Genomic DNA, 27,234 nt, shown 5'->3' with positions numbered 1-27,234 from the left:
CCAGGCAAAGATACCAAGTAGGCAAATGGTTTTTGAGTGACAGCCATGTCCTGTAGAGCAAGGGATGCCAAGTGAGCAGCCTGTTTATGAGTGACAGCTGTCTCCTGCAGAGCAATCCATGTCAAGCGGGCAAGCAGTTTACAAGCGACAGCCATCTCCCACAGAATAAAGGATGCCAGTAGCAAGCTGTTTGAAATGCCACTTGAGTAGCTTCTAGCATTTAGGCTGTTCCTCATTTTGTTCTGTATTCCCACTCTCATTTAGTCTCCCACTGGTCTTTTTAACCACCCCTCAGACACTGTATCTTCTTTGACAATTGCCTCAAGGCTGAAAATGAATCCTGGTGGCCTAAAGATGTTGTATAACATGGGCATTTGGGACTCATACTGCATTGCCTGCTAAATAAATCATGAGCCTATGGACACAAACATCTTTTCTATGCTAGGGGATTTTAAGGAAAAAATGTTTTGGACAGAGACATTTTTAACCCCCATAAAAAGTGCATTGAAAGTGCAATCTAGCTGTAGAAGCCTTTTCTACACTAGGGCTCCCACTCATCTTAATACAGGTTTAGCTGAACTGGTGAGATCACACTTTCATATTTCTTCTTAGAATTCCCTTGCATAAAACTGATATTTAACAGTGGCCTCTGATTTTGGATTTCCAGCTCAAGATTCTTAGGGCTTGGTTTGAAACTTCAGCTGCAGTGAAAATTTTAACTCTGGCTGTAAATCAGACCCCAAAAATCCATGTCTGCTTTAGAAAATTTTGTCTTTAGATGTCATTCATTTTCAATCACCCCTCTTCATCATCCTCAAATTACTAAAGTTCTATTTAGTGAAAAAGTACCTAGCTGCCATGTTGACATGCAACTTTCAGCAGGTGCAACTTGAATGGTTAATTATGATTATCTAAAAAATGAAGCCCTAACTGACACAGAAAGCTAGATTCACCTGTTGTGGATTCAGAAATGACGATATTCTGGAAGTCTGACCAGCCAATAGATTATAAACTAGTTGGTGCAGTTTTATGCTTTGCCTTGCTTAATATCACCAAGGTCTTCTGCAACCTTAAAACCAACCAATAAACAGAACAGAACAGTCCCTTTCATGCTTGATGTATCCCAAAGTGCTTTAGAATAATTACATAGTGGTAGGTGCACTGACTATGTAGGCGAACGCAGCAGCAATTATACTCACAGCAATAACTCAGCCAGGCACATTCAGACCTGTTCTGCTCAGAGACAGGACCAGTGGTTTTATATTAGATTCCTTGAAAGGTACCCTGGAATCTTTAATTTTCTCTTGAAAAGCAAAAAGAACCCACTGGTCTCCTGGAAAAGGAAACGTCAGATTAAGGTCTCTCTGAAAGATAGCTCCTTTAATGGTGCAGCCATGTCTGGAACCCTATTGCCAGTATACATGATCTGAATCCATATAACGACCTTTTGACCCAGTGGGAACAGTATGGTAGTCTGCCTAGCAGCAATAGCGCAAGATTGGTATAGCTGTTGTCTGGACTGCAGAGAAACCCAATCTTCAAAATCCCATCTTATGCTGGTATGAATTAGAATCAACTTTCTGATGGTAGTCCATGAAGGCATAGCACTAATGAGAGAACTGGGCAGTCTGGCTACCAGCAGTCTGACAACCAGGAATCATTTGTCAGCAACAGCTCCGAGAGGAAGTGCCAATAAGCCAACCATACAAGGCAGTGCATACCTGTTTCCTCCTGGGAATACATCATCAAGAGCAGCAGGGCAGAGCTCAATGTTAGTTTAGAATAGACAGGTTTTGCCCCTTTCATGTACTTTGGGGTTAGGGCTGTAGGAGGCTGGAGAGTGCTCCATTTGTCTGACCACGGGGATCCTGGTCTGCTTTAGGTATTGGCTACCTGGAGCTCTCGGAAGCCTTGTGATCAGCTAATTAATACACCATGGGACCTGAACTGAAACCCACCCCTGCATGTTCCTTTTCCTCTAGCTGCCACCTTCTCCACATTCTGATTGTTACAACTTCTAGCCACCTACCGGTTCCTGCCTATCTCAGGTTTTTCTTAAGATGCCTAATTCCATAGCTTCTAGCCATCTAGCCTGGCCTATGATGTAAATCCAGTGCTGTTGCCCTAGCAGCACTGAGACTGCAAACAATTTTCTAAACAATGGCTCTGTACAACTCATTTTATGGTTCAAATGAAAAGGAAATGAGAGGCAAAAAAGCAAACATGTTATTGCAACACACATAGGCCTCTGGAAAGCAGGTGGCACCAACTTGGGAAGAGTTAGAAAACCAGCTTTCTAGCCATGAGGCCAACTTGGGCACACTTAAAAAAACCCATTATTTATTCACAAAGTAAACTTCTGAAGAACCCCCTAGGACCTGATGCAAGATGAACCAGTACCAATAAATAATGCATTCCCGCTAGAGGTACCCTCTGCTCTACCTTCCAGCTGAGCTGTTTTTTCTTTTCATTTAGCCTCCACTTGAGAAACAGGCTTTTCCAAGACCTGGTAGCCCACTTCAGGGACCCTTTGAGTGAATATAGGATATGTTAGCAAGGGCAGAAGGCAGAGTCTTTGAAAAGCTAAAATTGGAGAGCCTCAGCGGCCTCTCCAGCAAATAAAAGGAGTACAGGTGGAGGAAGCAAAAGAAAGGAAATTGTTGGAAATATTTCTTTGCTGTATAAATAGCAGCAGTTGTCCTCAGACTGCCTTCTGTTTGGGGCAGCCCAAACTGTCTACAGCTCCTACCCATTAGTGGATCCAGGAATGGGATAAGAGGAGGGTAGTTTCTGCCCCCCCGCTTTGGCTGTGCCAAGCTTATGCAGTCACTGCAGGCTCCTGCTGGAGTGCCATGTAAGCAGTGAGCTCTGAGATCACCAAATGATTGGGGCAGGGTCTGGCCAGAGCCTTTGCTTTTGTGAGGCTCCAGAGCCCAGTAGGTGAATGATGCTGCTGTTGCCCCTCCTATTCCTCTGCCTTCCTCTTGAATTCAGCAGCAGAGGAAAGGAAGAGACAAGTAGTGGTGGAAATGCTCACTCTCCGGCCTCCAAGCACACCCCATGCCAAGAGCTGACATGTGGCACAGCCAAAGACAGGGGGTGACTGCACCACTGCACCCTCTCTGCATCTGCCCCTGCCCTTGCTTATTTGCTTATGACTCAGAGATGAGAAGCCACATACCTTGGTTAACTGGGGCACTGCTGGTTGGCAGGGGCTCTGCACAAGCCCCTTGGTGGGGATTTCACAGGGAGTCACGTGCAAAGGCTGTTCCACAAATAAATGATTACAGGGCATGCTTATGCTGCTTTGGTGATGTTCCGTGTGCCACCAAAAAGCACACCCCATCCACCTCTGCAGGCAGTGAAGCTACCCTGAGGGTGCCCCTCGCTGCTGCTGTCAAGTATGCCAGAGACATAACACTTGAGAGCAGTCTACTGTCTCCTCTCTGAGTTTGGTGCATGTGCAGCAGGTGGTGGTGGGCAGGCTGCCCTGTGGAAGCAGTAGATACAGGCTCTAAATGTATTATTAGACTTAGGGGTGCCTCTCCACCAGGTTCTAACGCTACCACCTTTCACTTGGAAAAACACTCACAGGTATACAGTCTGTGATGCTCTCTGCCCCCGTGAAACAGGCTCTGGTTGCCTACTGGTGTTAAGTCATACTAGTACCCCAGTTAGGACCCAGCTACATATTTCACTTGATCACCTTCCAGCTCCTTTGCTTCCCTTCCTGAAAACACCTCAAACAGGCTCTGTCAACCCTGCTGATTCCCTCCCTCTCCTGCCTGAGTGCCCCTTGCTAGTTGCTTCCATGAGGTTTCAGGTCCAACCCCAACAGCCTCCTTCCTGCTGTTAATGATCTCTGCAAGCCCCCTGTCTACCTATCTTCCTGACACCCTTGACACCCTCAGTTCCTGCATGACCTTTGTAGATACACACAACTGGCCACCCTACCTCCTTTTCTCTTGCTGATTGCTGAGCTTATGGTCAAACCAGAAGCCACCAGCAGGGGATCACAGTTTATGGGACCTGCAGAATGAAAACTTTCCTGCCTTGACTCATTGCCAAAAGCTCTCTCCAATCCCCAGACTAGCACTCCTTCAGACCTAAAGGTTAAAAGCCCCTTCTGCCAAAAGCACCTACCTCTTCACTGTGCGGAGCAGGGTGGAACGAGCCTCATTGTGAAAGGTGATGATGATGCTGGTTGCCGGCAAGTCTGCATCATAGTGTACTGAGGCACATCTGTAATGTGGGAGAGTAAAGCGAGTTAAGCTAGATGCAATGGACAACAGCAGGTTGAAAGAAATGCCTGACATTTCCAAGGAGAAAACAACCGTGTGACAGAGTTCTTGCTGCTCCAAACTTCAGCCTCCAGCAGGGAGGGCGAACAGCTGCTGAGAACAATGGAGTTAAGAAGCATACTATGATAAAAGTCCATTAGTAGCTACACAGAAAAAGTGGTCCAAGACACTAAAGTCTGACTCCACAATACTGGGAGTGAGAGAGGACTAATTGTCCAAACAGGGGGCTGAGACCCAAGATTTTGGACCACATTTCTGGATTTGCCACTGACTTGTAGGTGCCAACAGAAGTGACAATTTTTACCTGATCTGGACTCTAAAGGTGCCACAAATGCAAAGCTGCAGAGCGCTTTAAAGGGCCCGATCCCACCACAATCTGAACCCTCATTATATGAGGGTTCAGATGAAGGCACTCCAAAGTGGAGTGCCCTCATTAACTTCTGTCTGCACATGCGAGAGACAGGGCTTAGCTGACACAGCCCAGCATAGCTCCTGGCACTGTTTGTAGAATGTGAGAGGGGGAAGGGAGTAGAGGGAACTTGTTCTGGGGGTTGTCTAGCTGGTGCTGGATGGTGGTGTGGATGGATTAGAGCCTCCTAACCCCCCCCATCCCAAAGTGGGGGCTCCAAACCACTCCCCAACTCCAGCATGGCTGGGGAAACCCCAGAATGGACCTTCCTCCTCTGCCTTCTCCCCCACCCATCCTGAGACAGAATGGGATCTGGGAGATGGGGGACAGAGCTTAGAGAAGAGACTGCAGAGATGCAGCCTCTTTTCCTGGATGGGCTCCAAATTGGAGCTCCATTTCCCATCCTCCCAACACAACAGCTAACATATGTTGGGTCAGGAGGATCGGTCTAACTCATGGCACTTTCTGAGAAATGCTATGAGTTAGACCTGGAAGCTGCACTTCTGTCTGTGCCTTGTATGATCTTAATGGGTCATTTGAAGAGTGGACAAATGAGAAATCTACCTCAGGGTAAAAAGAAGGCAAGATTTTAGTGCATGTCAACTGCACGTCACAAGGTAAGAGCATGGCCATGAGGAGTTATCATAGCACAGATGATACATGGTAAGGCCCTGACCCCTTTCATTTCATAATAAATTGTTTGCATGTCCATATCCTTAAACTCAATTTTCTCAAGTGTAAAACAAGGATAATGTATACCTGCTACTGAGCAGAGTGGGGAGGTATCATTGGTCTATGTCTATAAAACACTTGGGCTTGTCTATACCACATTAGCAGCAGATCTCATGGAGGATAGGACTAAGCATATACCTCCTCTGCCCTCAAGTTCACCAGAATTTTGAGTGAGGCTGCTCTGGTCTTGTCCTCACTGGCTTCTCTCAGACTTGCTGGTAGCCACAAGGTCAAGAAAGGGACAAGGTTAAAACAGTCTTGCTAGGGAGCTTTCAGCCCTGGAGAATGTCAGCAGACTCAAGTGGGTGGGCAGAGGTGCTGAGTATGTCGGGGGTCGGCACCTTTAGGGCAGGTCATGGGTAAGGTGTGCTCAGTCCTGTCCTCCTGAAGACCCACCACTGATTCAGTATAGACAGGCCCTTGGAGGTCAGCCTCTGCAGAAGGAAAAGCAGCTACCATCATTGCATGTGCCCCATGCACAGGGGTTTCTTTTCAAACAGTGACATCTCTGCTGGCAATGGAAAGTGATTTCTGCCCCCCTCATCCCTGGGAAAATACCAACATCAAGATGATTAGTGAGACTGCAGTGTAACCAAATGGGAGGTTGTTCAAGAAGAAGAGTGTGCTTCACTACCAGCCAGTGTGAAACCACTGAGGAGATGAGTTAGGCTCCTTTAAATGAAAAATACCCTCTCACCTGACTTGACTGAAATGTCAAATGTCCATTTGTGCTTGCACTCAAAGTCAAGCGTTCTCCTGGAGTGAACTTTTACCAGGGTTCCTTACATCCCCAGTGGACAAGGGTTGTTAAAAGGGAGAAGGAATCATTCCCATAACTCTGCCAGTCTATTTTTCTCCTGTATCTCATCAAGTCTGTTTTGCAGGTAACCACTGAACTCAATGCCCTCTGTCCCAAGATTCCAATTTGGAGTGTGGATGTGGAATGTGTGGTTACCAATACACAAAGAGCTGAGACAAAAAAAGGAGTGAGGCTGGAACAACCTAAGTTGGATGAGAGCAGCACTGCTCATTGAAAATCAATAATGGTAGAATCTAAATAGACTCTTTCAATCTGGTAGAAAAGCCTTGAGGATCCTTCCCAACATCCCTCCTTATGAAAACTGTTAGATAGCAATGACCATCTTTCCAAAGGCCAATAGCCCAGAGGAATCTCCATGGAGTGAAATGAAAGCTACTAGGGCTGTGCAAAGCTTCAGGTGCAGATTCGATTCGGAGGAGATTCAGCCCAATTCAGTGGCTGAATCTCTGAATTGAATCAGGAGACCAATAAAAAGGTCTGGATTGATTCAAAGCTCTCTGAATCGATTCAGAAAGGATCCGGAAAGCTTCTGAGATTTGGGCAGTCCCCACCCGCTGGTGCAGGGAGCTGGACCCAGAGTAAGTAGGAGGCAGGGGAGGGGGGGCTGGAGGAAGGGGGAGGGAACCATGGGGGGACTCCCACCAGGCCCCAGCCCCCCTGAGCACCCCCCAAGCCCTGCCCACTCTCCCAGCCCCTCTCATGGCTGCCTCGCCTGGCCCCAGCTCCCGGCTCTTAAAAAAAAACAATCCCCCCCTCCCCCCCCACAAAAACCCAAACTCACCTGCTCCTGCCAGGCAGGGGGGTGATTCCCACTGGCCTGCACTGTGTGGGGGACTCTGCCATGAGCCCCCATCCCCCGCCTACTCTCCCAGCGCCGCCCCCCCCATGGCTCCCCCACCCGGCCCCAGCTCCAGGCTCTTTAAAAAAAAGAAAAAAAACAGCCCCCACTCACCAGCTGCTCCATGTGCCATTGGGGCTTCTGGGGGCTTGTGGCAGAGCCCCCCACATGGCGCAGGGCAGTGGGAGGCAGAGGAAATTGGCCCCCACCTGTCAGGAGCTGGTGAGTCCAAAAGAGCCGGGAGCTGGGGTGGGTGGGGCAGCCAATGGGGGAGGGGGCTGGGAGAGTGGGCAGGGGTCAGGAGGTTCATGGCAGAGCCCCCCATGCAGCATGGGGGAGTGGGGATTCCCCCCTGCCTGGCAGGAGCCAGTGAGTGGGAGCTTTTTTCTTTTTCTTGAAGTGCCAGGACGCTGTGGCTGGGCGAAGCAGCCATTGACAGGACTGGAAGAGAGGGCAGGGGATGGGGCCTGTTTGATTTGGAGGTTCAGCTGATTCAGCAACAGCCAGATCTCCTAATCAGATTTGGCTGAATCAATTTGGGACAGTGATTCAAATCACTGAATCAAATCACTGTCCCCTGAATCAGCTGAATCTGATGCGAATACTAGCTGCTTCTCACAGGCCTAAAAGCTACCCCTTCTTTCCAGGGATGGAGCATATTGCAGCCACAGCATTCCCAGTTACTTCTGGTCAAGTAGCAATAGGCTGCATTAGTAGCAATTGGCTGCTTTCCCAGAGGTTTTCCTCCTGCATACTAGTGCAACAAGATTTCATAAAGTCACTAAGCCCGAGCTCCACCACCTCCCTGAAAGGCTTTCCCCTGCCTCAGTAAAATTGTGACAGACTGCAGCTCACTCCAACAACAAGCATTCGTCTATGAATCTTGGATCCCAGACTCCTGAGAACTTTGGAAGTGATAGATTGGGGCTGATATGTTCCTTCAAACTCCCGCCTCACCTCACGTTCCTGAGAAGGTGAGCGTGGATTGGACTATATTGGCCACATGTCCTGATCAGACTCCAAGCCCCAGGATTGGGGCCTATCATTTTCTGGACAATTGGGGTCACATTTAGACCAGTGGTTTTTAGCATGTGGTCCATGGACCCTGGGGGGTCTACAAACTATGTCTAAGGGGTCCACAAAAGATGACTATGATCAATCAAAAGTATGTGAATACCCACACTTATAATTCAAAGGAATACCTGCACTTCCATTCAAAATTTCCAGAGGTCCACAAATGAAAAAAGGTTGGAAACCACTGGTTTAGACTAAACTTTCAGCAGGAGCTATGAAAAATGATTCACTTCTTCCCATGACTTATCACTGTCATTTTCATTTCAGCACTTATTACTACTGTTTTATGATTATTACTAAACTGTTACTACTTTTTATCAGCCCATTCAATGCTGTTGTTTTATGACTATTCTAAGCAATGACTATTTTTTCATTACAGCATTTTATTACTATGACAGTGGCATATTACAGCAATTTTCAGGCATATAAAGAAACTTTGATCAAGACAAAGTGGAATACTTCGGACCAGGCAGGAGACATACTATATACATTATCACTCTAAAATAACTCAGGTGGAGCTTTTTAAAAATATTAAGATGGAAAGATGTGGGAAAGTGTAGAGATCTGTCTGTTTTCTCCGAAGCCCCCAGATTTCAGCATCACAAAGGAGAAGAAAAAAGGCCTCTGGAAAGGTCAGACCTTTCTTTGTACTGGGTTGAATAATATTAGTATCTTATGTCCAAAGGATTCCCAAGTGATTGGAAAATAATGGGCCACAGGCTCAGCTGTGCCTGAGCTCTGCTTTTGTTTCTGAAGCAAGAAGAGAGGAACAGATGTCCTTCTGACCCCTGAAGCTATAGGGCTTCAGTCAGCGGTGGGAATCATGCAGCAGCACAGGTTCAAATATCAGCAGCATATGGTTGACATCAAGCTCTCCATTTTTTTTAATGTCAAATGTGAAACATGCTGTGCTGTTAGTGTCTAGATGAAAATAGTTGGCAGGAACTGAAACTGAAACAAGATGGTACCATAAGTCTGGCTAAAGGGGGCTGGCACAGCGATCAGGGAGGTGAAGAGTGGCTGACTTGGAGTTTGTGAGCGCATCTACACATGCTATTGATGCACATGAATAAACTCTAGGGCTTATTGTTCCCGGGCACTGCATCTGCACATGCACCCAGAAGTGTAGCATACTGAGCTTGATCAGAGAAGCCTTAGCTGGCAAGGGGCACAGCAGGTGAGCCTGCAAGCCCAGAGCTGCTCCCCTTGGCTCAATGTGTTGCAGAGGGGCTGGATAGGGCATGAGGGTGTTTCAGTATGGGGCTAGCCAGCAGGCGGCCCTCACACTGAAGCACCCTTGTGCCCCAGCCAGCCATATCAAGCATCTACACATGCGGAGTAAATACAAGTACTATCCTGCTGTGGAGCTAATTAATCTACTCTGGTCTAATAGGGGCACATGTGTATTCGTGTGACAGATGGTTGCTAATTAGACAACTGCACAACTGATACAGCTAATTAATCAACTGCACAATATATATTTCATGTAGATGTGCCCTGTGTGCAGTAGTTTAACTAGGGGTGGGTGATTTAGAGGGCAGGCAAGAAGGATGGCCCCTCCACCCTGGGAAGTCTGCTCCATAGCAGTAGCAGCCCATGCCATGTCAGCAACCGGTGTAGCAGCTTGTGTGCCATAAGACTCTTTGGTACTCTGCACCCTACCCCCACCACACCCCCTCTCCCCACGTCTGCTATCGGACATCTCTGCCCATAGCACAAAATTCCTAGTTACACCTGTCTGTTGGTGTTCATTTGAGACCTCCAACTCTCTGCTGAAGAAACAGAAAGCCAGGTGAAGGGCAGGTTCTGCCAACCATAAGGACACTACTGCTCACTGACATGGCACATGGCAACACAGGGATGTCACTAGTTATAGGATCCTCAACACAACAAAGTGGCCCTGATTCTAAACAAGGGTGGTGCAGTACCTGTAATGCCTCGTGTCCCGAATGGGCCGATCACTACTGAGCTTGTCACTCTCCAGCTGGTTGAAAGCATGTTGACGGTAAGGGTCTTCTCCAGCCTTCAACAGTTTTGAGGATAGGTAAGCCTTTTCATCAAAACCCCTCCTGCTGCTCTTCTCTCCTTGAGGAGCTCTTGTCACCTAGAGCAGAGACAAGACTCAGAGTGTGCTAGAGGGGGTAGATTGGCTTGTAGGAAGTCATTTCAGACATGCACATAAAGACTGTTCACGTAAAGTCTGTGCAGATTCTGAAAAAAGCCAAAGATTTAAGGGAGGGGAGGGGGGTCAAATTTCTTTCCACTTCACAGAGAGGCAAAGCTCTAGTTTGGAGAGATCAGGACAGAGTAAGTGGATTGGGGAACATGACAGCAAATGAAATTCAGTGTAGACAAGTACAAGGTAATGAACACTAGAGGAAACAAATTGAACTACTCATGCACACTGATGGATTCTAAATTAACTCTGACCTCTCAGGTTAAGTATCTGAGTGTCACTGTGGACAGCTCAGCGAAGGTGCGTTCAATATGCAGAGATGGAAAAGATAGCAAGTATATTAGAGTATATTAAGAACAAAATAGAAAACACCGCAAGTATTATAACACCATCATACAAATCACTGACATAGTCTCACCTTGAATAGTATGCTAAGGTTTGCCAAACAAGTCTCCCAAAGGATGAAGCAGATACAGAAGAGGGTCAGAGATGGGGAACAAAAATTCTTAGAGGATTGAGAAGAAATTAAGCTTCACACTATTTAGTTTGGAGAGGTGAAGAATAAAACAAAAGAGGGACATAGTAAAGTTGTAGACAATGCTGAATTAGTCAATTCTAATATACTTGGGGACAGCTGAACCTGTCTTTCCACACTCCTGATATGTCTGCATTCCCACAAGCTATAAGTGATTTTAAGAGCTTAGTAGGATCCAGACAAACATTCATTATTTATATGGTCAGTTTCAGTTCCTGGTTTTCAAGCACTAATACGGTGCTGGTAGGGAATGCTCTGTTAGCTGCAAAGATTTTTTAAATTCTTTTCTTATTTTTAAGTTTCCATTCATATTAAGCTTGATGAAACTTATACCCACACAACCAAAAATATGGTTGAAGTTCCAGGCCTCAACATGTTAGACTGTCTTGCAGTCAGTCAATGTCTCTAAAAAGTCTTGGAAAAGTAACAGCTACTTTAATTCTCTCTCACTAGAGATATGAGAACGTTGCAATCAGACTGGCAGTGGCAACAGCTCTTTCAGAGCCAATTACTGTAAAAATAAATGGTTACAACTAATTCATCTAGAGATCATGGATCTCAGTGTTACTTTTTAAGTGTCACGTATATATATATATATATATATATATATATATACACACACACACACATCTGGAACATTTGCAGCCAAGAGCATTTCTAATCTTTCACCCTCTTGCCAGTATCTTTTCATCCCTTAAGAATCATTAAAAGCCTGGCCATGGATTCTCTGCACACTCAAAACTTCTAGGGAAATAAATAGGAAATCTGAAATTCCACTGACTTCAGTAGGAACAGGAGTGGATCCAAAATAGTAGCAAACCCACTGGAATAGGAGATCTGGCTTGTGCCTTCACCTGGAATGGTAGTCAGAGATGGACTTAAGAGTGGGCAACGTGGGTGACTGCCCAGGATGCTGTGGTCTGAGGGGTGTCAAACACACATGAGCAACCTGTACTCACAGCTTTCCCCTGGCCCTGCCCCCCCCCCAACCTGATCCTCAACCCCAGGCAGGAGGAACAGTGCCCGGCCCAGCTAGCCCCCTGCCTCCAGCTGCTGCTCAGGAGGAGCTGGGCTGGGCATATGCAGGCAGGGTGGCACCTGCTCCAGTCCACTCACCTTGGTCCTGAACAGCAGTAGTGGTGCCTCCCCACCCACCTGTCTGGTGTACCATGCCACTCCACCTCCCTGCTGGATGGCACCCTGTGCCATTGCCTGCCTGTCTCTGCCTGCAGCAGCACTGATGACTTGGGTGAGGGGGTGTGGAAAGGGCACCAAAATACAAGTTTGCCCAGGGCGCCATTTTCCTTAAGGATGGCCCAGACAGTAGTGTTTGATCTTTCTGGCACATGGGCCAGATGAGTGAGGCACAGTCAGTCCATGGGCCATACCTGGCACAGGGCCTCGCATCAGGTCAAATACCATACATCAGGTCCAGGCACAGACCACCCCGGTGGGCTGGCCTGATCCAGCCAAGGGACCGTGTCATCCAGCCCATGGGGCTCCCCACACAATCCAAAAATTTAGCACTGGGGGACAGTGGCAATGTTAGTGGCTGAGAGGCTCCCAAGCCTTTCCTCATCTCTGACAAGAGCTTCTTCAAGATTGAGGCTGTGTTAATATGCATCCTGAAAACCTATCTCCTGGGAAGTCCTACTGGGGGACTGGTTTACGCAGTAATTGAAGACATTCCAGAATATGAGAATCTTTATAAGACTGGACACCTTCATAAGCCTGATCACAACGCAGCTCCCAACAGCATTACCACAATGAGAACAAAGCACCTTTCAAACATCCTCCCTGGAATTCTGATGCTTCACTAAGATGTGTTGCCATGTTCATCATCTCTGAATTCAAAAGATATGCAAGCCTGGAGCCAGGATCTGCATGGATTCAAATGATAAGAGAAACACCTATCATGAGAGGATGCTTTAGCAATAATCTACTACTCAGGGGATGGATAAGGTAGCCTACTAGAACTTAGTGGGGGCCAAATGGCTTGAGAGTCTTTTTACTTGTTCTTTATCAATTCTAAAGGTGGCTTCTGCAGAGATTAAGGGTAAGAAGCTATACCCCACTCTTTTGCTGCTCCTCTCTCAGAACTTCGGAAGTACCTTGGGGAAATATCAGCTTTTTAGGTTGTTTTAAGGTCCTACGGTCCTCCCTTCCCTCACAGGTTAATTACTCCCTTCAAAACAGCCTAAGGAGAGCTGCTGAATTCAACCAACCAGCAACTTTTACTCATCCATCAAGGAAGCCGGTACAAGTACATTTAAGTGTTAGAAATATTAATATTGATGTTTACAATATGCAGCAAGTTCAGTTAAGTGAAAATTATATAAACTTCATTCATCCAAATGACCCATCCTGGGCACAAATCTGAAACTATTAACAACATTTGTGGGGATAGAAATGGTCTAGTTCCTTTCAACTTGTGCTGGGCAGATCATTCTCATCAAGAGACAAAAGGAATGTGCTACACAACAGCAGGAGTAAAGATGAACAGGTGTTGGAAAGCCGAGTGTCTAGACGAGGGATTAGCAAAGTCATTTTTACATAAACTAAGATCTGCCCCCAAAACTGCCCAAACCATCAACTGAATTCAAATACTAACATTTTGCAAGATTAGAAAAAGCACATAATATTCCCTTTATCATTCAGTATTTCTCCGTGTTACATGGATGTTCTTCTTGCCAGTTCCAGTCAGCACTGGAAGTGCCATAGAGGAAAGGTCATGAACAGCTGGAAATCTGGAACCTCTACTTTTCCAATGGCATATAGATATAGAATCATAAAAAATTAGGGTTGGAAGGGACCTCAGGAGGTCATTTAATCCAATCCCCTGCTCAAAGCAGGACCATTCTCAACAAGATCATTCCAGCCAGGGCTTTGTTGAGCTGAGCCTTAAAAACCTCCAAGGATGGAGATTCCACCACCTCTCTGTGTAACCCATTCCAGAGTTTCACCACCCTCCTAGTATGACAGTTTTTCCTAACATCCAGCCTGAACCTTCCTCGCTGCAACTTGAGACCATTGCTCCTTGTTCTGTCATCTGCTACCACTGAGAAGAGGATAGCTCCATATGTTTGTAGGATTGGAAGTTGGTAATGAAACACATTTCAAATACATACCATTGAGTACCATCTCACATCACCAAACATAAAGACACGCGTTCTTACCTCATATTAGGGGCCAGCCTCTAAAAAACAGTGATTGAGAATTCAAAATACACTTTTTTGCAATAATAACATTGGTAGTCCATCCAGAATCAAACCAGGTATCTATGTTCCTGGCAGACCTCCCAGACATGGAATGAGGCTTGATTAATTAAGGTGAGTAAAGCACACCCCCAGATGACAGTCATGCTAAGGTTTTCAAGTAGTATTTTCTACATGGTGGGAGGGGTGCTTGGCAATTCTTACCCACCAGCTTTGTAGGCATTTGTACAAGCTTGTTAGGACTAGAAGAAGGTACTGGGTAACGTGGAGCCTCTGCAAACACGCTAGGAAATCTGGTCGTCACACCAGACAACAAAGCTAACCTATTTAACAATTTCTTTGCCTCCATTTTCCTGAGCAGGGACCGGATCATGCCCCCCGCACCGGGACCTCTGTAGGCCCCAGGGGAGGCGCACCCAGACCTAGGGTCAGTGAGGACCTAGTCAGGGAGCTTTTGCAGAGACTGGACATATTTAAATCAGCTGGTCCTAACAATCTCTACCCCAGAGTGCTGAGGGAATTAGCAGAGGTCATTGCAGGACCCCTGGCACAGCTTGATGAGCACTCGTGGTGCTCTGGTGTGGTGCCAGAGGACTGGAAAAGGGCCAATGTGGCTCCCATTTTCAAAAAAGGGAGGAAGGAGGACCCAGGAAACTATAGGCCAGTCAGTCTTACCTCGATCCTGGGGAAGCTTTTTGAGAGAATTATCTTAGTGCATGTCCATGAGGGGCCAGCAGGGGAGATTATGCTTACGGGCAACCAACATGGGTTCATTAGAGGCAGATCCTGTCAGACCAACCTGGTGGCCTTCTATGACCAGGTCACAAAATCCTTAGATGCAGGGGTAGCAGTGGATGTAGCCTTTCTGGACTTTAGGAAGGCGTTCGACACTGTCTCTCACCCCATTCTCATTAAAAATCTAGGGGACTGCGGTGTTGACACCTACATAGTCAAATGGGTTGCTAAGTGGCTGGAGGGCCACACCCAGAGAATGGTGATGGACGGGTCATTTTCGACCTGGAGGGATGGGGGCATTGGGATTCCACAGGGCACAGTCCTCGGGCCTGCACTGTTCAACATCTTCATCAGCAACTTGGACAAGGGAGTAAAAAGCACCCTGTTCAAATTCGCAGACAACACTAAGATGCGGGGGGAAGTGGGCATGCTAGAAAGGAAGAATAGGCTGCAATCAGACCTAGACAGGTTACAGGGGTGGACGGATGAGAACAGGATGGGTTTCAACACTGACAAGTGCAAGGTGCTGCACCTGGGGAGGAAGAACCAGCAGCATACCTACAGGCTGGGGAACTCCCTTCTCATCAGTGCAAAGGCAGAAAAGGATCTTGGAGTCATTATTGACGCCAAAATGAACATGGGCCGACAGTGTGGGGACACGGTCAGGAAGGCCAACCGCACCTTGTCATGCATCCACAGATGCATCTCGAGCAGGTCCAAGGAGGTGATCCTCCCCCTCTATGAGACACTGATCAGGCTGCAGTTGGAGTACTGCATCCAGTTCTGGGCACCGCACTTCAGGAGGGACGTGGACAACATAGAGAGGGTCCAGAGGAGGGCCACCCGCATGATCAGGGGTCAGCAGCACAGGCCCTACGAGGAAAGGCTAAGGGACTTGAGCCTGTTCAGCCTCCACAAGAGAAGGGGATCTAGTGGCCGTTTACAAACTAGTCAGGGGGGACCAGCAGGCATTGGGGGAGTCCCTGTTCCCCTGAGCACTCCCAGGAGTGACAAGGAATAACGGTCACAAGCTGGCAGAGGGTAGATTCAGGCTAGACATCAGGAGGCGCTACTTCACTGTCAGGGCAGCTAGGATCTGGAACCAACTTCCAAGAGAAGTGGTGCTGGCTCCTACCCTAGGGGTCGTTAAGAGGAGGCTAGATGAACACCTTGCTGGGGTCGTTTGACCCCAGTACTCTTTCCTGATACAGCAGGGGGTCGGACTTTATGATCTGTTCAGGTCCCTTCCAGCCCTACAAACTATGAAACTGTGACCACAGGGATTCAAACCTAGAGTAACTTAGCTGGCGGGCAGAGGCTAAGTCCTCAACGCCATCAGGTAGCTGGTCATATGCCAGCCCCAGCTCAGCCTGGTCCCTCTCATGAGGACACTTATGCAGGTGACCAGAGGAACCTATAGGAACTACAAGCTCCTGACAGAGGGACTTGTCCCAACAACACTCGTGTGTGCTTCTTAGACCTCTGCCTTTCTTCTGCCTGACCCCAGCCTTGCCATGGTCCCTGTCCACCTTATTTGGATCTCCCAGCTCTGATCTACCTTCTGCCCTGACCATGACACTGCCTCAACCCTTGGCCTGATGACTCAGACTGCAACAGATACCTGGTGTGACCCCAGCTTGCCTACAGTAATTCACTGTCTATGTCCCATTTGATCCTGAAAAAGCTAACAAATGAAAAAGTTTATTTTCCTTTTTTTTTTTAAGCTCATTGTCATGGTTGCAGCAGGTCTGCTGAATCAGAGAACATAAAATGGATTTGCTGTGTGTCTGACCCAATCAACATGCTTTGGCCAGAAGAAAGGGACTATTCTTCTCCCATAAATGAACATGCAAGCACATATATACACACACAATCTCACACAAACACACAACCACATACAAAGCCAAATATAATTGCTCTGCCAAACCTCTCCCTCTCTGTGACTTCCCCCCTCCCAACTATTTGTTTTATTAAATGAGTTCTCAGACTAGAGGAATTGCCAGCTTCACTTAAACAGATGTTGCTATGGTGACCAAGAGGCCAACCAGCTGTTTCAAGCAAAGCCATGGGCCCCCGACTAGCAGTTTCTTGAGAACAGTTGTCAACACAGTGTGGCAGGAACAGGATCAGAGAATGTCTGTGAAGGGTGGTAGCTCTTTAAACCCTCGTTTTTTTGTGATACCAGCTTGCCACAAAAGAGTAGTCATACCTTTTCATGTGTGTGTGTGTGTGTGTGTGTGTGTGTGTGTGTGTGTGTGTGTGTGTGTGTGTGTGTGATATAAGAGCTTGCCTCCTACACAGCACCACAAGACTAGAAAGTGCAGTTCTGACCACTGGAGGATTGCCCTGAATATGTCAAATCCCTCAACTGCACCATTTCCTCACCCAGCACACATTACTAAGGACATGACAAAAGAAAGCATGAGATATGGTGAGGCACCAAATTGAGTGCAGCTGGCTGCCGCTTTTGTAATGGCCTGTTGGGCAACCCTTCAGCAATACCTGGTACCACAATTCACCCCACCATAATCTACCAGGACCTGGTCATACAAACATGACTTAAACCACTATCCTTCTTCATCTCCCAGACTTTCACTAAACACATCTTGACTGGGCCTAGCATCACTGTAACATGAGGCTGAAAACAGAACTACTCTAAAGCAAAATACAGCCCCTTGGCCAGATATGGCTCAAAGAGTCCTATCATCCAGCCCCTACTTTTGCCTCTAGGTCTTGGAGATGACCCACATGCCATATGAATCACTTGCTCTGGCCATTTCAGTCCTTCAGGGCCAGATGAGTTCGATAACCTAAAAGCCCCCTGTACACAAGCAGGTAAATGTGCAATGGGATCTAATGTGCAATCCACAAAATCGTCAAATGTGCATGGCAGGAAGTGTGATTGTGGGATCACACATTAGATCCCATCACATCTTATTGCAGGTGCAGGGAGGAGCCTGATCAGACTCCCCTGAACTGGCAAGAAGCAAACTCCCACAGCTGGAAGGCCCTCAGTTGAGAACGCCTCGGTGGGTTTCACATACCCGTGAGCCTGGGAGATCACAGAATCGCAATCCCCCGGGGCCTGGGGTTTTATGCATCCCTGAGCCTGGAAGATCATGGCAGCTGCAATCTCCCAGGCCCCGGAGTTTCAGACACAGCTGTGGGACCCACAGTCAGCAGCTGCTGGGCCAAGAGTCCCCTCAGTTGCAGGACTCCCAGCCCCATCTGGGCAGGGTGCACCCCTAGAGCTGAGAAGACCCTGCTCACATGCAAATTAAATCTCAATAGCAACCAGCTATGAAGTTAGTACACATTTTCAAGGTTTAACTTTATAGCTGTTTGGAGCTTCTTATAGCATGATAGCTACTTTGCACATGTAGCTGGTCTTAAGGTAATTGCACAATTAGCCTGTTAATTGTGCAATACCTGTAACATGTAGAAAGGGCCTAAAGGCAGGCAATGGGTAATATTTTATACAACTCTTTTATACATGGAATGGGAAACAAAAAATGAAAAAGAATCATTAAGGAAATTGCACATACACCAATATACAGAGATATCCTGGGTTCATTGAGGTATGGACATTCTTCCAGGATTTCCCCCTTAGTATCAATCATTGGCGATGCATAGAGAGTGCATGCGGGTGCACGTGCACCCCTTGTAAAAAGCGCTGCCAACACTGCCTGTAGCTCCTGAAGGCAGTCGCTGCTTGCCACCCCCCCTTGCCCCTGACACTGCTGGTGGCGTCTGCGGGCGGTCCCCAATCGCCACTGGCTGCGGTTGGTGGAGTCTGTGGGAGATTGCTGACCGCCAGTCAGTACTCGCCACCCCACCGCTGACAGTACTGCAACCACATGCAGGAGCTCACAGCTTGTTGCCAACAGTGCTGCTGCTGCTGGCGGGAACTCGCCACACTCCCCCATGAGGGCCCATGGCATTCATGGCATCAATAAAGCTCAGAGTAAGCATACACAAAAGAAATAGAGTTAAATTTCAACTTCAACCTCCAGGCTAAAAATCAATCCCATATCCTGACTGAAAGGTGATATGTAATGAATACAAACTCATAGATTGGTACAAAGAACTCAGAGATTCTTAAATGCTGAGACTGGAAAGGACCATTATTAATATGATGATCTAGTCTGACTTCTTGCACATCACAGTTTTTGACAATAGCATAGCATTTAGATAGGCATCAGCTCTTATAGATTCATAGATTGTAAGGGGCTGGAAGGGACCTCACAAGAACATTGGGTCCATCCCCCTGCACTAGGCAGGAAAGACTACTGGGGGCAGGTGACTCCAGCAAGATGACCGTCCAGTCTCCTCTTGAAGATTTCCAGGGAAGGTGATTGCACCACCTCTGGAGGGAGCTTATTCCACAGTCTGGACACCTAACTGTGAAGAAGTTTTTCCTAGTATTAAGCCTGAAATGGTCTTCCAGGAGTTTGTGGCCATTGCTCCTGGTTTTCCCCAAGGGTGCCCTGGTGAACAGTTGGTCCTTGAGCTCTTGATGTAGTCCCCTGATACAGTGGTAAGCTACTACCAAATACTCTCTCAGCCTGCTCTTTTTTAGACTGAAGAGACCCAAGTCCCTCAGCCTTTCCTTGTATGGCTTGCCATGTAAGTCTCTGATCATATGGGTGGCTCTTGATTTAATGAGTTCAAGCAATTAATTTTAAAAAATGTTTCAAGAGTTACCTTCATTGTTAAAAATGCACCCCTTATTGTCATTTCAGTTTGCCTAGTTTTAATGGCTTCTTGCCATTGAGTTTTGTTGTGCCTATCAGACTTCTTCCCAGGTAGGGAAGCTTGAGTTTAAGAACAGTTTGAGTTATGTACCAAGGAATATAGGCAATATAAAATAATACAGGAGTGGCTTACCATCATGTTTTTACTATTACACCCTTTCTTTTTTTAACTTCTAAAGATTCATTTCTAGAGGGAGTCTAGTTCACACTGATTTGGGATATGGTAGCTGCTGTATTAGATAGTGTGCTGCTGTCATGTCCACACAGCCAGCTGCCTCTTATGCTAATCTGAATCCCTAAGACAAGGGTTTTGTCCATATTAAAGCTCAGCAGTGTAGACAAGTATCTTATATTCCTTTGTCTCACTACTGCTGGGCCCTGTAGGATACATAGCAGAAGCCAGCTGAAAATAATGGGATTTCTGGGACAAACTCATAGTTCTCAAGATTCCCTACTCACTATGCCACTATCCATTGCTGTTTGTCTAGTGGCACCATTCTCAAACCACTACAGGCAAGCATGGAAGAATCCTCATTATGAATCTTCAGTTGTTTTTACGGATGTACTTGTTAGTTGCTATCAGTTACATTCAGCTTTGCAAGCCAGCCACCATATTACTGAGCAACTTCTGCAAGGATTTTGGCAGTAGTACCAGAAGCTATGGTACCCATATGCCACTATGCAGAGATAAAAATGAGGCAGAGAAAGGGGAACAGGTAGAGGAAGACACCCCTGCTTCTAAGGAACTTTCCTTGAATTGGGTTTACTCAGTGTAGTGATGTTTTTGGGTGTGTGAAACTTGCAATGGCTGCAAAACTGCAGAGTGTCAAAAGATCCTTTCTAGAAACCTGTGCAAGGCTGTCCCCAGATCTGCAGCCTTGGCATGCTGACAGGAGAGCTCTCCCAAGTATCTGGAAATGTCTGTCAATGCTTGGAAGTAGTTGTCACCATGTAGAAGCTCACCACTCCCAGTTGGTACTTACTACTTAACCGATTTGATATAGGCAGACCCACTACTGGGAACGTGGCAACAAATATATATGTACCTCCTGCTACTCAAGAGGTCCTGTTGCTTCATGTCACAAAACTTTCCACTCCTCAAGAGGTACATGGTGGCTTTGCATACATGGGACCCCCAGTTACATTAGGACCCACATTTCTATTCTTTGCTTCCTGCACCAGGTTTTTGTATGTAGCCTGGGTATACATGATTTTGTACTCCCCTCTCCAATTGAGGAAATTATTGTCAGGGCAGCGTGCTGTGGAGGGACATAGGAGCCCAGCGGCTGCCTCTGTCCCTTATAGAGTCAGGCCCAGGCCCAGTCAATCAATTAGTTAACTATGTACTAGTACAACAAAACCATTAAAAACTATTACTTCAACTTATTCACATAAACTATAAGGCACAGTCTACAAATATAACAAGCAATCCTTAGATCACCTGGGTGCCATCCAGGGCAGGAGCCCCAATCCCCTGGTTCCACTACAGGAAAGGAGGTGGGGGGAAAGAAAAAGAGAGGGAGACCCCAAAGACTCCTAAGCACTGCCTATCACCGAGGAGTGGCCCATATGGTGCACCCCTGGGGCCCCTCCCCTGTGGGGACCCTCTCTCCAGGGTTCCTTACTACTCCACAGTCCCAGAGGGTTGCCTCCCATTCTCCAGGTCAAGTTCTGTTCCCCGCCAGGCTTTCCTGCCGCCCAACTCTGCTGCCGTTGGCCCAGCTTATGGCCACATGCACCGCTGTGTATAGCAGGTGTTTCGCCTTTTGCTAGGGGTTGGAGGCCCAGGCAGCCTTATGCAGCATTGGGGCGTGGTGTGTTCCTGGACCCTCTGTGCAGCGTCGTCTGCACTGAGCTGCTGCCCTGTGCCATCAGCAACTGTAGATCCGAGCCACCTCCAGCGTCTCTGACCCTCCATGCAGCGCCTCCTGCGGCGGTTGGGGACCTAAGCCACCCAAGCAGCTTCAAAGATCCTGCTCCGTGCACCAGCCTGTGCACCATATCTCTGGCCACATACCAAAGGTTGCAGACCTGAGCCACCTCACGCAGCTCCCAAGGTCCGGACTCCATGTGCTGTGCTGAGCACTGAGAGCCTAACCGCTGGAGCTATCTGCAGCTCCCCGCCGATAGAAGTCTTCAGGGGCTCTTCCAAGCTACTGCTTCACCCTGCTGAGCAGCTCTCCTCAGCTCTTCTAAGCCCCGCTCTTTTCTCTTCTCTGTCCCAGCTGTGCTGGGCACACAGCTCCTTTTATATTCTCCGGGGCTCCGCTCCTGAAGTCTTCCGGACCTGACACTGTTGCAGTCTACAATCGGGTCTGAAGGAGCTCTTCTCCCCCTCCCCTCAGGAAAGGGCCATGACTCCATTTCTCTTGCTGCCACCTGTTTGGTGGATGGGCCCCACCAATCAAAACAGCAGAATCTCAAGCATGGGACTCAACCCAAGCTCTGAAAGTTAAGCCCGCTACATGTACATGGAAAGGAGGGGCTTCTCTTTTGGGCTCCCAGGCCTAGTTGACCATGTTGGCAGGTTTAACATGCAAGGTGGATTTGTAGGGGTTCAGGCAGCTATAATTTTTAGCTGCCTGAACCCTCCTTTAATGAAGAGCAGTAGATTTACTCTCTCATCTACCACCGTAGACATGACCACTATTGTCATTATCCATATTATTCTAGGAGACACTTTTTATCCTCTGATACCTTGGTGACATGTCACTGGACATTTGGACTATAGTTGAACTTTTTCTACCTCTAAATAGCTGCAGGGTGACAGAAGCATGCATGTAGGAGACTGAAGACAAGAGAGCATCTCCATCACATATGGAGACTGGGGGCTGCTGAACAATGCCTGCTTTGAATTCTAACTGTGTGCTGTCTACCACAAAACATATGTGAGCAAGAGAGAGAGTCTAAGTGAGGATTCAGGCATTATCAAGATGTCCCCTCCAAAAAGACAAACATCAGGGTCATGTGTGTTTCTACTTTGAGAATGGAAGACTTTTCCTTTTAATTCCAGTGCACATATGGTTTTCATATTGCTTTGTTTATCTTTTCAGAGATATTTTGCAAAACTATCACAGTTTATTGTATGAAAAATATTTTAACTATGGCAACCTTGCCTTCAGTGTATAGGGCTTGCTTTACTCATGCTTTGTTTAATCTTATAAAGAATGTTCAGTGCCACTTGGGAATGGTGCTCTTATAGAAAGTGTGCAATGAAATGTAAATAAGAATTAACCAGGATTAAATAAAAACCACTCATTGGTTTTAACAAAAGTGCAAGTGTAAAACACAGAGATGAGAGATTTTTGTTTCTATTGTCTGTATTGTTGCACAACAAAAATAACATGGTGGAAGCAGTGAAACAGTTTGAAAGGATCAGTTCATACAACTTTGAGCGCTGAAGCTGACGACCATTGGTTGCCATGGATTTTCCGCTTGGTCACCTTTCTGGAATTCTGAGGGCAGCCATCCCACACCTGGGATGGAGGAATTAGAGACGGGCTCCCACTAGCCTCAATCTTTGATGTCTTATGGAAGGAGCTGTTGTTGGGGGTCCTTGTGGCAAACTGCAGTTCCTAGCATAATGGAGTTCTGCAGGGTCAGAAGGACCAGAGCTGTGCTGCTGTGCTTTGGGGGTGAAAAGGGGGAGCTTTGATGAAGCATGCTATTTATTTTCATCTTGGTAAGAGGCCTCTGCATTTCCTTACTCTTCTCCATTGTCTCCTGTCCCAGGTCACTGCAAAGTTCTGCTCAGTCAGTTCCCCAATCACAGAGACATTGCTAGCTTTCCACATACCTTCTGTCTTCTTTTTAAGCCCTGTGAAACACACTCCTAGGCTGTAAAGCCTTACTTCCAGAAGGCCACTTGGAGTGTAGTAAGCATTTCCTCTTTTATTCTTCAGCTTTCCCCTCTCAGATTTACTAGATCTTTGGCAGTCAGTAGGGAGAGTGCACTTAACCTAGCCTGCTCAGATGCAGATCCTATGGAAGGTAAGAAAAGTAATAGCTGGTTTTTGCTCTTCATTTGGTTTCCATGGCATCAAAGAGAACCTATTCACCCTCTCCTCAGTTCTGAGATGCTATCCTCACAATCTCTTCCTGGAACTGGGTGACAATAGCATAACTAGGGGTGGGTAACCAGGGCACGAGACCTGGGCACTGATGCAGAGCGGATGCAGTGGCTGTTGCTGTTGCAATAGCAGTGGCCATTGCTGCCAGCTCAGTTGCTGCCACCCCTGCCCAGGGCGCAGAAATTGTTCATTATGCTGGAAAACTGTGGAGATGGTAAATTTTTTCCACCTTACTTCCCATATACCTCAGCACCCTGCTGCAGTGATACCTCTATGTACTTCTCAAATGCTTGCGGTGAATAGCTGGCTGCAGTTCACAGCTGATTTGGATAGTTTGCCCGCAAGCTATTAGTTTGAAGGTCACATTAGAGGGGTGGCAGGCAAAGCTTTTAGGGACACAGGAGCCCAGTTAGCAGTTGTACTTGCACCTCTACAGGCAGTCTGGTGTGTTCCAGAGGCTGGCTACTCACCAGGCTGGTGGGCCGGGGTCTAGATCCACTTCAGGATATTCTTGGCTGCCTGGCATCCATCTGGTCTCTTGTGTAACAAAAAGGTCCATGCTTTCAGTCAGCTTTTTGCGGCTTGAGTTCAATCTCATCTGTGTGATCGCCCTATCAGTGGCTACCGCCAAGATGTTTGCCAAAAGCTGTGGTTCTGTAGGCATTCCATGACAAAAGTTCTGTCCATAATATAGGATAGGTGACATATCTGTTACCAGGGACCACTTCTGATACTTTGTTTTCTTATAAGAACATCTTGCATCTTTGTTTTCAATCTGACATTTCAAAATTTGCCAGCTGTGACCCCCACTTAGCTGTCTCTTTAATGACAGCCTCATAAAATACCCTTGTTACAATATTGTGTTTCTCTGAATCATCACTTCTTCCCAGCAAGAGGAGAGATCCAGGGCTTTGGCAAAGCTCCAAGCAGGTACTTGAGGCATGGTACAGCTAGTGCAGTAATGCTAGCCCCATGCTGACCCCAGGATCTTACAAGCACAAATAAACTAAACCCAACTGTAGGACAAAGGGGCTAGGGCCTTTCCGACTGGATGCATGATTCCAAAGCAGTACAAACCACTGCGGTAAAACATACCAGTTAGCCCTGATGGGAGAATGGTGTCCAACACTGTGCACCATACCAATGCACACCCATAAAATAAACATTAGTACATATTAAATTACCACAGAGCAACCAGACAACACTTTCAAAAAGGAATATAGAATATGCATGCTGTCATCATTTAGTACATACAAAGAACTGCACTGTACAGTCACGGGTCATTTCTAGAGGCAGAAACTGAACTTAGCATGACCTGTTCTCCCCCCTCCAACCCTACGCAGACAGGCCTCAGCAGGTATGTTTAACCATTTTAGACTTCCCTCCTAGTCTGGCCCCCAATCTCTCTTTGACTTTTTAAAAATATTTTTGCTAAATAATAAAAAATAGTCACACAGGAAAAGGAAGAATATATTGCATCACTTTGCATACAATAGGTGCAATGATGGGCTGCAGCAGCAGTGTCCAAGCTATAGCACAAGTGACATGGGCAGATTCTGCATGTGGCACATGGCAGATCAGAGTGGGGGATAAGTGGCACAGCTGGAAATAGGATAGGAAGCAGACAGCGAAACAGCAGATCAGGCAGGGGAAGAAAACTGGAGTGGCACTCAGGGAGGGTGTGGGACTATTTTGGGGCATGCCTGCTAAAAAGGTTGGCACCTACTAATCTGCAGCATGCTTTCCAGCTGGGTGATTTCTTTTACCCAAGAAAATAATTCAAGAGCTAGAAAGTTTACCCCTCTATCCTTATAGAATCTTAGAAAATTAGAGTTGGAAGGGACCTCAGGAGGTCATCTAGTCCAACCTCCAGCTCAAAGCAGGACCATCCCAACTAGATCATCCAAGCCAAGATTTTGTCTAGCTGGGTCTTGAAGACCTCCAAGGATGGTGATTCCACCACCTCTTTGTTTAACTTGTTCCAGTGTTTTACTGCTCTCCTACTGAGAAAATTCTTCCTAATATCTAACCTAAACCTCCCTCGCTGCAACTGGAAACCGTTGCTCCTTGTTCTGTCATGTGCCACCACTGAGAACAGTCTAGTTCCATCCTCTTTTGAACCCCCACTTCAGGAAGTTGAAGGCTGCTATGAAATCCCCCCCTAGTCTTCTCCTCTACAGACTAAATAAGCCCAGTTCCCTCAGCCTCTCTTCATCAGTCATGTGCCCCAGCCCCCTCACCATTTTTGTTGCCCTCCGCTGGACTCTCTCCAATTTGTCTACATCCTTTTGGTACTGGGGGGCCCAAAACTGACCAAAGCACTCCAGATGTGGGCTCAGCAGTGAATAGAGGGGAATAATCACTTCTCTTGACCTAGTGACAACACACTTACCAATGCAGCCCAGTATACCATTAACCTTTTTGGAAACAAGGGCACTCTGCTGGCCCATATTAAGCTTATTTTCCACTCTAACCCTCTGGTCCTTTTCTATAGAGCTGCTGCCCAGCCACTCAGTCCCCAACCTGTACTGTTGCATGGGATTGTTCCATCTTAAGTACAGGACTTTACACTTGTCCTTGTTGAACTTCATGAGATGCCTTTTGGCCCAATCCTCCAATTTGTCTAGGTCACTCTGAATCCTTCCCCTACCCTCCAGCATAACTACTACTTCTCCCAGCTTGGTGTCATCTGCACACTTGCTGAGGGTGCACTCTATGCCATCTTGCAGGTCACTGCGGAAGACATTGAACAAAATCGGCTCCAGAACAACCACCAGGGCACCCCACTTGATACCGGCTGCCAACTAGACATTGATTCATTAATTACTATTCTCTGAGCCCGATGCTCCAGCCAGTTTTCTATCCACCATACAGTCCATTCATTCAGCCCATACTTCCTTAGCTTGCCTGTGAGAATGTTGTGGGAGACCGTATCAAAAGCCTTGCTAAAATCAAGGTACATCTCATCCATTAGTCTCCCCATGTCACCTCATCATAGAAGGAAGTCAGGTTGGTCAGGCATGACTTGCCCCTGGTGAATCCATGCTGACTGTTCCTAATCACCTTTTTCTCCTCGAAGTGCTTAGAAATGGATTCCTTGAGGATCTTCTCCATGGTTTCTCCAGGGGTGGAGGTGAGGCTGACTGGTCAATATTTCCATGGATCTCCCTTTTTCCCTTTCTTAAATATAGACACTATCTATGTTTTCCCTTTTCCAGTCATCTGGGACCTCTCCTGATTGCCATGAGTTTTTAAAGATGATAGCCAGTAGTTCTGCAATCACATCAGCCAACTCCCTCAGGGCCCTCGGGTGCATCCCTTCAGCTTCATAGACTTGTACATGTCCAGCTTTTCTAAATAGTACCTAACCTGTTCTTTCACTGCTGAGAGCTGTTCACTAGGGCTGTGCAAAATTTTGCCAGTTTTGTTTTGACTCATTTTGAGCTTGAAACAGTGAAACTGAAACAAAACAGAGAGCTTCGGAACAGCCTTGAAACAAAATGAGGCAAGTTGAAACGTTTTGCAATTTTCTAAACGTTTCGAGTTTCAAAGCTCAAGCTGGCCTTGCCTCCAGG

The 27,234-nt window shown here is 47.0% G+C and overlaps 1 protein-coding gene across 2 annotated transcripts in view; it reads right to left on the bottom strand.

Annotated features, from left to right (window-relative positions):
• Positions 1-27,234, bottom strand: part of GALNT16 (polypeptide N-acetylgalactosaminyltransferase 16) — a 149,271-nt gene that overhangs the window by 47,570 nt on the left and 74,467 nt on the right. For both annotated transcript variants that reach the window (XM_019476768.2, XM_019476767.2), the window contains exons 2-3: positions 10,103-10,278; positions 4,144-4,242 (exon numbers count right to left, since the gene is read on the bottom strand). In XM_019476768.2, the coding sequence (XP_019332313.1) occupies positions 4,144-4,242; positions 10,103-10,278 (275 nt within the window). The remainder of the gene's footprint in view (positions 1-4,143; positions 4,243-10,102; positions 10,279-27,234) is intronic.

Source organism: Alligator mississippiensis, chromosome 2 (genome assembly GCF_030867095.1).
Source record: "Alligator mississippiensis isolate rAllMis1 chromosome 2, rAllMis1, whole genome shotgun sequence".
Taxonomy (NCBI): Eukaryota; Metazoa; Chordata; order Crocodylia; family Alligatoridae; genus Alligator; species Alligator mississippiensis.
This window is presented reverse-complemented; position numbering and strand designations above follow the sequence as displayed.